Raw genomic sequence first — 13,138 nt, forward strand, 5'->3', positions numbered from 1 at the left:
AAAGATTTCTACATTTCTGTTTTTTTCTGTCAAGATGGGGTGCTGAGTGTACATTAATGAGAAATAAAAATAACTTTTTTGATTTTAGCAAATGGCTGCAATGAAACAAAGAGTAAAAAATTTAAAGGGGTCTGAATACTTTCCGTACCCACTGTAACTTTGTGCTCATACACTGAGGAATCCAACAATTGCATTTTCATGCAAATGTACATTTACTTTTTGGCATTGTGCCCTTTAGTCTCCTGACTCATGCTTCATCATTTTTCTTCTTTCCCCCACATTTGAAACCATGCCAGGCTTCCTCAGCCTTTTAGTCTCAACTTAATGGACTCTTGCACATTCAGCTTTGGAATGTTGTGAAGTAAACAACAGCTCATGAAATATTCAGCGCTCTCTTATATGTTTGTGAGGGTGTACGTCATATGTCAGCCAGGTTGACTCATGGCATGCACTCACGGGCAAGGCTATGTAACACCTGGGCCACGGGTGTTTCCATAGCAACCTTTTTGCCACAGGTGATATGTTGTGTACAATCTAAAGTAATACTGAAAACTATGCCATTTACCAAACAAATACATTTGCAGTTCCGTCCTCAGTCTGATTTTCTGTCAAAAAGATATCCCTGCATCACAGCTATGAATGTTTAAACAGCTTTTTCCACTTTCATTTAAGCCCTCTGGCATCTTTCAGTGCTGTTATACATTTTGTTTGTGTTATTTTGTACCTGTATGTTTTCCTGCTGCTCGATGTCATATTTTGTTTTGCAGCTATGTTTCATATAATCTTTGGGCAGCACTGGCTGTAAAGGCTGGACAAGCACCAATGGATAAATGATGAGTGACACTGAATATATTTAAAACATTCTCATTCTCTTTCCCGTGTCCTCAAATTGGTGCCTGTGTAATTGAAGCCGCCCCTTGCCGATACCCATGCATAATTCAGCAGTAGACCTCATCTTATTGTCTGGAGACCGGAAGCTGTTGATGGATGACCTCTGCTGCGGCCTGTGTCGCTCTGAAGAATCACCAGCCAGAATGAAAGCTGGTCATCTACTCCAGCCCCTGGGATTCTTCCATGTAGTTGCAGCAGAGGGATATATAGTGACAGTGCAGCTTGTCTGTCTCTGCTCCACCTCATGCATCACACCAATCCCTTGCCTTGCCTTTAAGGGCAATGCAGAACCATTAAATGCAAGGGCGCGAAGAAGGACTGGGCAGCAAGTCACAGGGTTGTGTAGACAGGTGGCCTACTTTTTCTTTCCCCTTATTGAGCAGCAGTGAATAAGCTGACCAATAATTCATTTGGTCCGCTGTAGCTAAGACCTGGCAATCATGTTACCAGTAGACTTGGGGGTATATACGCAGAATAAGGTAGAGGACCACTTTTTAAAAATCACCGTCAGCATACGCCCCAACCTAGAAATGATTGAGCTTCAGTGAGGACACTTTATTTATTTAAAAGATGTTATTATAATTTCCATTATTTATGTACCCATCCGTTTGACTCAAGGGCACATGCTAAGCAAACCCAGTACTCTCCTGCACTTGCCCTAGCTACTCTGATGCTGCTTAACAGTAGAATGAGTTCTAGTTCCGTATAATTCGAAGGTTACATTTTCTTTTTATTCAGGCTAAATATTAAAGTGTCTTCATTTGTATGATCATACAGCCCAGCAATCTGAAACAGTGGGTTGTCCTTCATCACAGCCAGAGTCAATCTATGCAGCCAGATAAAGGAGAAACATTTTAGTTATAAAAGATGTTTCACCACTTTTTTTTTTTTACATTTTCTGGAAGCGATAATAGTCATGATGCGAAGTATCAGTAGTTTCATTTTGAGTTGGTCTACTCTTCAAGAGTAATCTAGCAGGTTTTTTTATCCTCTTCTTGAGAGTATAATCTTGTTACAATATTTTGCTTCGACAGGAATAGAATAGAACTCCAGCTTTCTAAACAAGTTGATCCTAGTTTTACTCAATCAATGTAGACTCTTGTTAATAAGACTACCATAGTTCCACCCTCGCTTTAACAACCTAAACTCAACAATTGGTTTAATATAAACACAATTTTCCAAGACGTTCTTGTTCCGTTTCAGGAAACATCGTCTCTTTCAATAGTTGATTGCCAAAACTATTGAGACCAAGTTCACTAAATTCAGTTGAACTTTGGTTGTCAAATAACTCCAAGAATCTTTTGAGCTGTAATTCCCATGGCTCTGTTGTGCTTCTTAACCACTTGTGTCAAACACAAGGCTCGGGGGCCAAAACTAGCCTTTTTAGAGCATCCCATTTGGCCCACAAGACAAAGTAAAAATGATGGATCTTTGTGTAAATTGCCAACTAATTCCTTTGTATATATCTCAGCCCCTCCAAATACACAAATTCAATGAAACCCCAGAACACTTTCAAAGGCTCACAGTTTTCCCATGTGTTTTAATTGGAAATTGTTGAAAGAACAAAATTTTTCCAAAATTCTGTAATTTTCTTCAAATTATAGCACAAAATTTCACAAACTTAAATAGAATTTGATCACAAAATCAATTAAATTTAAGTGAAGATCATGCACTTAGTGCCATACGTAATTTATACATCTTGTATACGTGAATTTGTGCAAACTAGGGCACTTACAATCTACAGCCACTTGAGATCAAACTGGTTCGTATTTGGCCTACTGGAATAATATCAGTCTGTTATAAACGAACAGTAATTTTTGATTAGTCTGGTCACATAAAGTTGGACATAAAACACTGGGGCTCATTTTCACATATACTAATTATAGGGCTATAATCTACACTATATTCAGGATGATGTAACTGTATTGACAATGAGGATATGGGTCAAAGTAGATGAGTGTGTGTTCCAAAATTGAAATGTCTTCCATTCAATTCTCATTTTTGTTGTAACTTACGCCATGTTTCATTGTTTATCCTCTTATTAACAATATTGACTAGTTAATGTCCCAGAAAGTGTTACTCCTTCCTGTAAAGTTTAATTCACGCATTGGGTTACTTTTCAGAGTAACCATACATTTTCTCATGTCCAATTTGGCAGCTGCAGGTCATCCCATTCAGCAGTGCAGTATTTAGTGTTTTAGTCTACTGCACACAAACCTCATTATGGTTCCTCAAACACAGTGACAAGTGTGTATGTAGCCTGGCTTTTAGTCAAGTCCCAGTTGTACATTAGCTGGCAGAGTGCTTCCCCTCTAGCAGCTCTTATTTTTCATAATGAAACACAACTCAGCACATCTATGCGCTGCATGCATAAAGAGGAGCTACCGTGGTGTCAGACCAGGTTAGTCACAACAGGAGGACCAGCGTCTGTGCACATTTCAATGATCCTACATTACATCACTCAGTAAAAAGGATGAGAATCATTTGCACTTTTTTGTGTCCAGTGTGTGTGTGTGTGTGTAGATTGGCTCATCCCAGTCCTGTGCAGGTGTACAATTTTGTCCTTGGTGTCAGCTCTCTGGTCTTGGCCATGGTGGAGGTTGGAGTCTGTTTGAAGGTGTGGACAGGTGTCTTTCATACAGATAACGAGTTCAAACAGGTGCCATTAATACCGGTAACGGGTTCAAACAGGTGCTATTAATACAGATAACGGATTCAAACAGGTGCCATTAATACAGGTAACAGGTTTGTGAGAACCAGAATTCTTGCTTGTGTATAGGTGCCAAATACTTATTTTACGCAAGAATTTTGGTACATTTTAAAATCTTGGATTCCGTAATTTTTTAAGTTTTTTGAATTATAATTCCATTTTAAAGCTCATCATTGCTCTGTAAACTGTACACACATTGTTTAAAAGTAGTGCAATAAAAATACAGATTTTTCCCTAATATGATAAATAATTGGGATTACAATATTGATCAAAATGATTGTGATAATCTTTTTGACCATAATCATGCAGCCCTAACATGGTTGCAGTGGAACTCAGATGCGCATCATGTTTGTAGCATAGCTGAATAGCTTTGTTTACTTGTTTTTATTTTTTGTATTTTTGTTGTTCTTTTGGTAATACAAGATGACTATTTTTGTACTAGTCATCAAGTATTTTTGAGTTATTTTAATATTTTTAGTCGGTTTTTTGTGTGTATTTTATTGTCATTTTGTGTATTTTTGTGCGTTTACTTTGGGGGCCGCCAGTTGCACGTCTGCACTAGACACTGGAAAAAATTAACCCTGACCCTATGTAACTGATATGTTTTTTCCCCCAAATTATGTTTGCAGGAAGTTGGTCTTAAATTCAATTTCAAATGGCATTAAAAAGTCTTGAATTTAATTTGACTGAAGCGGTAGGGACACTGTTTTTGAGTGGAACAACTTACAAAATCAGTGGCTGCCAAATATTCTTTTGCCCCACTGTATGTTCTGCGTGTCCAATTGTTGCTGTTATAAATATAATGAGATAGTTGACAGGTGAACCCCGGCAGAAACATCAGCAATCGTCTTGAAAAAACATCGGAAACGTCAATCATCTTTCTCCCACTGCAAGATGGTTGGCGTTATTCTCGTGCAACGTGGTACTACGCACTCGGAGATGATAGCGTGCACACATGTGACAAGCGCACACACACATCTGCCAGTCTTCATCTCATCACAGGACTAGTCTCAGTTGCGTGGTAGGGCTTTTGTTTGGAGAGATGACAGCAAAGGTTTCTCAGAAACCCATCTCGTGTCCATCACATTCTCCCCCTGCTGCTTTTGCACTAAAGAAAGTGATGATCCAGGGATTTTTGATATATATATTTTTTTCCTCTTCCTTCCTTCCTCCTGCTCTGTTACCTGACTGTATCACCTTGACAATGTTGCATCCTGTCTCTCAAGTTACTGGGATGGTGATGGGAACTCAGTTGATGGATAAATGACTAAAGAAAACTTTTGTGAGAGCTAGAAGCCTCTAAAGAAGTCCAATAAATGTTAGTGTAGATATGCTGTAACCACAGGTGAAGGAGATGTGGGCTGTGATGGTGATGCGGTATATTTGAAGTGGTGAGAAAAAGGGAAGGATCTCTTAAGGAGAGATGGATTATGAGTGCGAGTGTGTGTGTGAAATGTGCAGCAGGTAAATCGTTCAAAGAGCATCATAAGATCCTGCCTCAGCACTGCAGTACAGTGTAGGGACTCCACATCAGGATGTAGATATAAATTGCAGTGTCATTGGGATCGCTGTTGCGGGCTGCTGATGCAGGGTTATGTCGGGATCAGTCAGTGGTACAGTGGCTGTCTGCTCTCCTCTGTGCTCCGTATCTCTTTTCGCCCCAGTCTGTCTTAAGCTACGCTCCGCTCCGCTCTTCAGCACTACTTTGTCTGTCAAGCTAACTACTCGCCTCCCTAAGATCTTCAGCGATTCTTTATTTGCTTATGTTTTGCCAACAGATTTAAAGCATTTGCAAATCAAAGCAAAACTAACTACCACGTCTTGTGTTGTCTCCACAGGTTGCAATGTGAATAAAAGACTCCAGCGGGGGCTGAACGGACGGGGGAAAAAAGTGATTTGGATAAGCTTGTCATACCGTGCGAGAAGGAAGACTTTCATTGGGCGGCAGCCTTCGTGAGTGTGCAAGCCATGCTTTAGCACACAGGAACGCGCCACTGGATCCATCAGAGAGACACTCAACGCAATCTCCTGCTCTTCCTGCCAATTCCCACCCCCGCAGAGATGCCGATGCCAGAGCTGGCGTCGTGGCATCTGTGGTGACGGCGCATACCAAGTGTGCGTGCACATCCGGCAAGCAGGTCGGTGGCAGTACAGGGGCACAGCGAGTGGCAACATGCGGCCTTGGGCGGGTTCCTGGCGTTGGATTACCCTGGTGCTACTGGCCTGGGGCACGCTACTCTTCTACATCGGCGGTCACTTAGTGAGGGACAGCGATCATCCAGAGCGATCCAGTAGGGAACTTTCCAAAATTCTGGCCAAACTAGAGCGACTCAAGCAGCAGAATGAAGACCTGCGACGCATGGCAGAATCACTCAGGTAACAACAAGTAAAACATTTCCACTAAACAACTTCAAGTGTTTACCGCAATAGGGTCATTCCATGTCACATGCACTTCAGTCTTAAAAAATTCAGAATTTTTTACCAATTGTTCTGTGATTATTCAATAGGCACACTGTACGTTTTTATTTTAAGAGGATGAATACCTTTTGAGATATGGCCAGTAGTGAGGGGGGGGTATAGTGAGGGGGGGTATGTGTTGATTTTCGTGAGTTCTTATTTTTCTTCCATTTTCAGCTTCCAATATCACAGGAACTACACCACATGTCTGAGTTTCTGGCTCTAAACATGTTTGGGCCTTCAGTAAACAACTTGGCATATGACTCAGCTCCCTGTAATTTGAACAGCTTTGAGCTATGTACATAGACTGTTCACATCACTAATGATTAGTCAGATGTATGCATTGGTTCTTGATCTCTTGAAATCTGAAAAAATCTTTTTTTACAATTTTCATTGGCCCCCATGTGGGAATCTTTTAATTTATAACATAAAAATTACTCTTTCTTGGGATATAAAACAGTTTTTCCTCATGCAACTTTTTAATTTTTATTTTCGACCCCAAATATAGGGCTATTTTACCACTCGCAAATATTGAAAATCAATAAATGTACTGTGTGCCTATTGAATAATCACGTAACAATTGGTAAAAATTTCAGAATTTTTTTATACCTAATTGCGTGGAATGTCCTGAAATGACATGAAAGGACACAGTCAGAACAATAGAATAAAATTGATCAATAAATGGTATCTTATCTTATCTTAGCAGAGTTAGCTGGTTGAAGACCAGAGCCTGCTTTTTTGATCAGGTTTGGTAGAATCCTGAATTATCTTTTTATGGTCAGATTTTGGTTAGTTTTGGATTAATCGTAAGTTGCAAAAACTTGCAGGAAGTGATTATTCCTGAAAAACATTTGTGTGAATAAATGAAACCTGAACATATTATTCAAAAAGAAGACAAAAAGAACTTACTGGAATTATTTTACGGAAGTCAGGGAAACATCAAAGCGATCAGCAGATGCCATAATTGATCAAAGTACTTCTCCTGAAAAACTTTTGTCTAAATGAGTGAAAGAACAAAAAGAACATGGTGGACTTATGTTTAGTTAGTGTGCTCAGTTATGGTGTGTTTGTGTTGGAAAAGTTTATTCCAAAGATAAATACTTTAAGACACCGATGAGCGCTGCTCTAGATATTTGTTAATACATCAGTGAGATGAGGCTGACGTGTTCAAGTGCACCGTGATGTTTTGCTTTCATTTGCTAGCAAAATGTCATTATTGCATACAAATTTTTGAACGTTTTAGGAATATGTGACTGTTGGTAAAATAAAGCAAAATTTACACAGCATACAGAAGAAAAATGGAAAGCAGCTTGTTGAACTGATCACTTTCTGATTTACATACCGTAGTTTTTTCTTCATTTACGTAAGTACACACTCACAGACAGATGCACATATTTGTTATTTCTGTTGAAATTTCTGTTTTTTTTTAAATAATGTTTCTTTGTCTCATGACAAAACTGTGGTCTCAACTTCAACATTCTCTCTGTGTTGGGTTCACAATGACCATTGTCCACTTTGAAAAGCTTTCCAACTGTTGTTTTCAATGTGTGAGATATTTTACGAGTCCCTTACAAACCTCACCAGATTTTTTTTTTTGTTTTTTTTTTTTTTTTTAGGGAAAACAATTGCATATTTCACAAGCCCATTAACATTGCAGTGTCTCTCACACATCCAAAGCGTGTTTATTAGAGAGACAGATGGTTGTGCTCTTATCTCAGCATGCTGCCTGTGTTTCTACTCACACATTCAAATTTGCTCTGGAAAGTTGTATTTTTGAATATGGATATATATCGGTGTGCAGGAACCAGAACTCTATATTTTCTGATTCACTTTGATGTGAGGCCATCATGAGAGAACGCAAACATACAAACACGTGTTGCCAGAGACAGCTGCTCCCTGATCATATCAGGCTTTTGTAATTACTCTCAACTGGCTCAATAACAAAGATGGACTCCATTGTATAGAAGCAACAACTGCAGCTTTCTGTTGACCAGTGTCCAGATGTTTCCCACACACTCCAGTCTGCATGCTGCTTGTTATTGAATTCCGTCACTGATCTGTGACGGAGGCCTTCACACTTGTTTACTGTTGCGGTGTGACAAGCCTGCTCAAGTCGATCTAAGCTCCGGCTAAGTATCTGACACAGCACGCCTAAAGCAGGCTAATGGCTCGCTAAGGTTAAGCTTTATGAACTATTGAAAGTGAGAGGCGTTTGTTTGTCCTCCTTAATTTGTCTTTGTGCCCAGGAGAACACCCCAGCAGCTCCTCATCTTACTTTGTTGTGTCTTTACAACAAAGCCCTAATAGACGCAAAGAAGCGGTTAGTGAACTGCCCGTCATTCCTGCTACACTGCTTCCCTTTTTCACCTCCTTCTTGGCTTCTTCTCATCAATCCACCCCTTCACCAAACTGCTGACCATGGAATGGCAGAAAGCCAGATTACAGCTGGCTGCTTGTCACAGAGTGACTGACTCCGTAACAGCTCACTAACTCTTTGATCGACTACCTAACTTTAACTCACCCTCCAGATAGACGCTATGAACATGGATCTTTGACTTTTACCTGAGGAACACAATCAGTGCTTTAAATGTTAACCGAGGTAAAATAAAAGTGTATTATTCAATCTTCCTACAATTAACAATTGTTGTGTAGAATTAGTTATGTGGTGCATTCGTAACTTATCATGTGAAAATGAAAGCTGCCGGAGACGATTTTATTTTTTTAAACAGATAAAGACAATGGCTTTGTTCGAAATGGTACCCTTTACACTATACGCTACAAACTCAATGAGTATATACTGTCTACTATACACTATACATATGATTAGGATGATGAGCGTTCCCACTGGTGTATAGTTCCAAGTTTCCCAAGATCCATTTTGAACCGACGACAAAAACCTGAAACACGCTGAGACTAAATATCTCCATTAATTCATTCAATTCAAAGCATTTTAAGTGAGAAAGTGACCAAGTAGAATATCAACATGTGCTCATGTGGTCCATAAAACTCGCATATACACATTTCAGAGACTTTTTCAGAGACCCACCATTGCCCTACTGACAAAACCTCCAGTTAACTTCAAAACAAGAGCCTTATTTTCTAAAATCAATGGAAGGCTAGAGATGCTTTTGTTTTAAAAAGGGGGATGTTTGACTTTTAGCTTGAAGCCAGCCCCATGACGATTTTATGTTCCATGATATCACCTCACTCTGCAAGACGGATTAAAATTTTGGCCAGATTTATATGTTTCTGCGTAAGCTCCAAAATGAATATTATGTAGTTTTGCAGCAACTTACAGTTGGCGAAAACACCAAAAATGTGTCGGGAAGTCACTTTGGCAGAGTTTTTGGGCGCAAACACAAGAAATCAGTAAAAACATTTGCATTTGCTTCCATCTACAGGACTCCACATCCCACAATGCAATGTGTGAAACTTAACCAATAATGTCAATAAGAGAGTCAATTTGATCACCAAAATTGTAATACATTTATATTACATGGTCTTGACCAGAGTTTGGTGCAATTCTTTTTATTATATAAAAAGCGGTTGTCAGTTGCAATCAATCATTTAATCAATTTATTAGTGCTTCCTTTGACCCAAGTGAGTACAGTTTGGCTGACCTCCCATAGTCAGTCCAGCCATGACTGATACAAACCGCTCCTGTGTGACTTGAATGACTGTCAACTGACCAATCACCCAGCAGCCTTAATGAGAGGCGATCATGGGGTCGAGTAGCTCCATCTGTCTGGCTCCGCCCTCTCTCTGGCTGTCACTCACATTGGACATGAAGCCACTGCTCCTGTGGAGACAATGACACGCACCAGCCTGACGGTGCAACATCAGAGCGAGTGAGGGGTGAGAGTGACAGACGGGCTGAGCGATGAAGACTTGATCGATTCCCTCGGCATGCCAGCAGAAGGATGAAAGCAAGGAAGGGACAATGCAGAAGGGGGCGAAGTGGATGGGAGCATGATGGATGGCATGAGTACTGCACTAAGTAAAAAGCGGCAAGGAGGAAATGAAAAATGAGGACATAGAGGCTGCAGAGACCACAGTCATTGCCTTAATCTGCTCTATATGTTATTTCGGCCCTCCTCGGTGCCAACAGAATAAGATTTCCTCTGTTGGACAATATCCCATAAAAGAAGTCCCAAGCAGAGTGGCATACTTGTACAAATTATTCGATTATTAGGATTTCATTAAGCCCAGAGCTGCAACTCTGGGTAGTGTGCCCTGTCGGTTAAAACAGAGGTCACAAAGACGTTTTTGCATACACAGCAGCATGTGACCCTAATCTTTGACTGATAGCGACAAAGGCAGGATGGACACAAATTGGTTTTCTATGCTTCAGTAAGAATGCCTATAAAGGTTTAGGCCACTGACCATTAGCCTTGAATCATTCTCTAACGTCCTTGTAGCTCCTCTCAGTGTGTTTGACTGTTTTATCTAAGAGATACATTCTAGTACAAGTTCGTCTCATACAGTATCTCTTTCTGACACTCACAAAACTTTTCTTTAGTTTTAAGTAGTATAACTTGATGGCATATGGTACTGTAGAAATATGTGCATTTGCTAGACAATAACTACTTTTGGGTTCAGTTAAAATTCAGATAAAGAAATAGTGTAGGCTAGGCTTCATAGATCAACAAATAAAAATTGGTGAACGAAAGTTTGTTTTAAGACTCGATTTGTTGACATTTTTTCACATTGCATTGTGGGATATGGAGTCCTAAAGTTGGATGCATAGAAGTGTCCTTGTGTTTGGCCTTAAAAACTCTGCCAAAGTGACTTCCGGACAAATTCCTGGTGTTTACAGAGTCTGAAAGTTGGCAAAACAATGGAGGTTGTTTATTTTTAGGTTTACACGGATGTCTCGCGGAGTGCGGTGATATCACAGCTAATACTGAGTACATACTAGAACTAAAATTGTGTCAAAAGAAAATCACTGTTATGAACGATCTAGGAGGAGTTTGCTTTCAAAGACTGTGTAGTTTGGCCAAAAATTGAGAAAAAGTGCCAAATTTGACCCGCTAAATTCAAAATTGCAGACTTCCTGATGGATTTAGGTTATAGGTCCAATTTCTATTTTTGCTAGTCACGGTCCACTGCATATACCTACAGAATGCCATCCAGCTAGTTCAAACCAGTGGAAAGTTACAAATGCTTGGTGGCACTAACGAGTGCTAAAATGGCATAAAAAAACACACATTAATGTTTTCACCAAATTTCATGAAATTGCATTTCGGGAAGGTTCTTACAAATCCAAGTAAAGTGTCAGAAAAAGTAAAAGAAGAAGAAGTGAGGTGATATCACAGCGAATACTGGGAATCTACTAGAACAAAAATGGTGTCATGTGAATCACTGTTCTCCTTGTTTGGGAAAGAAACACGAGATTCTAACATCTCCATGCATTTGGGACTCTACATCCTACAATGCAATGCACAGAACTTTCTGAAAATGTCTATCAGAATGTTTGTGATGGAGATTAAAACAATTTTAACCTTTTACATTCTTTTTCGAGCAAATAATTTTTGATTTCTTTAGGCCTACACCATGGATTTCAGCTTTAAACTTATTTTACTTTTGAGCAAAGAAACATGTATTCATTCATAACATTTCATTGTAAATCATTTGTAGTCTCACACCATTGCATTTATGACCGTTGTCCTATTGACCCAGTCTTCACCGCAGCTCAGCATGAGAAGCTAAGCACCATTCCTATTGTTGTCACTGTGTATGATCGGCACATTTGTGTTTGCTTAGGGCAGGAACTGTTTTACAGTGAAGCTACTGAGGCTATGGTGCATGAGAGGGTGGAATGCAGCATTCACAATCAGTTTACATGAAATTAGGATATGTAATGCCATAGATTTACCATGAATCCTGTGGAGCCAGAAAAGAAAATCTGATTTGATACAAAGAACCATGTCCCTCACCTATGTGGAGCAGTTCGTACTTGGGGAGTTTTCTTCTGGACATAAATTCACATTTTCCTTGTGTTTACTCTCCGTTCTTTCCGCTACATTCCTGTGGTTTATTAGCTTGACTTATTGAAGTCAAGTGGCTGGAGGCGCAGCGTTCCCACTTATGACCAGAGCATGTCATTCTGATCCCTGGCACGTCTCAGTTAAACGACAAACATTATAATCCTATGTTGATGCAGCCTTTTTGTCCATCTAAACTTCAGAGTCCTTTACATTACCATCCATGGACATACATTTCCAGGTCAGCAGGTTTTCTTTGAAGTCAAGCAGAGTTTATTAAATTACACCCCCTGCATTAATGCCAGTGCTTCAGTGCCCTCCCTGGACCCTGCTGTTCAAACTGCTCCACCCGCCATGGATCACCTTGTGGGCGTCTCAGTTCCAGGGTCACAGAGTGCACGTGTCCATGCTAGCAGAGCCGCAGCTGGGGCTTCACTTGAGAGGGAAAGCTGAGTTGTGTACTGAACCTCACCCACTTTGCTGCTCAGCACTCAGTGCCTCTTTCCTTCATAGCTTGTCTATCACTCAGTGCTATATTCCCCCCCCCTGTTGTGCTGCTCACCTCCCCTGACTCAAAGTTTTTTTTACTGCTGCTGTATTGTTTGATTAAGACACTGTTGAGTTTGGCTGCCTTGCCTTGTCTTCGCTTCTGATCCTCAGGAGATGCTATCGGGATGTTTTCACATTTCCTGCGTGCGTCTGTGGGGTTTAGATGCTGCTGATTGTTTGGCAGATTTAACATCCACTGACACATCCTAGTGTTGAACAGGCTTGATTTGCTCACAGTGCTGAGCAGTAATTTGGAATGCGTTACCGCCACAACGTTACTTTTGACAGTAACTTGTACTCTAACTCAATATCTTTTAAAGAAATAAACACAGTTACCATGACAATATGGTGCAATTGTCCGTTACTTAACTAGCTGCAGTATACTTTCTGTTTACAGTGGCGCTACATTTTTTGGCGGTAAGCCGGGCCAACCACGGTATAAACAGAAGAAGAAGAAACATTGTCGGCGTGTCTTTGTGTAAATAACCTGCGCTAATCGTGGCAAGTCATTGCGAGAGCAGGATGAGCTTCTCAGAGTGGAGATATG

At 40.2% G+C, this 13,138-nt stretch overlaps 1 protein-coding gene across 2 annotated transcripts in view; it reads left to right on the plus strand.

Annotated features, from left to right (window-relative positions):
• Window positions 1-13,138, plus strand: part of fut8b (fucosyltransferase 8b (alpha (1,6) fucosyltransferase)) — a 116,791-nt gene that overhangs the window by 56,164 nt on the left and 47,489 nt on the right. For both annotated transcript variants that reach the window (XM_028440054.1, XM_028440055.1), the window contains exon 2: window positions 5,440-5,977. In XM_028440054.1, coding sequence (XP_028295855.1) covers window positions 5,775-5,977 — 203 coding nt within the window. In that variant the 5' untranslated portion in view covers window positions 5,440-5,774. The remainder of the gene's footprint in view (window positions 1-5,439; window positions 5,978-13,138) is intronic.

The sequence above is a fragment of the Gouania willdenowi genome, chromosome 24 (assembly GCF_900634775.1).
Source record: "Gouania willdenowi chromosome 24, fGouWil2.1, whole genome shotgun sequence".
Classification (NCBI taxonomy): domain Eukaryota; kingdom Metazoa; phylum Chordata; class Actinopteri; order Blenniiformes; family Gobiesocidae; genus Gouania; species Gouania willdenowi.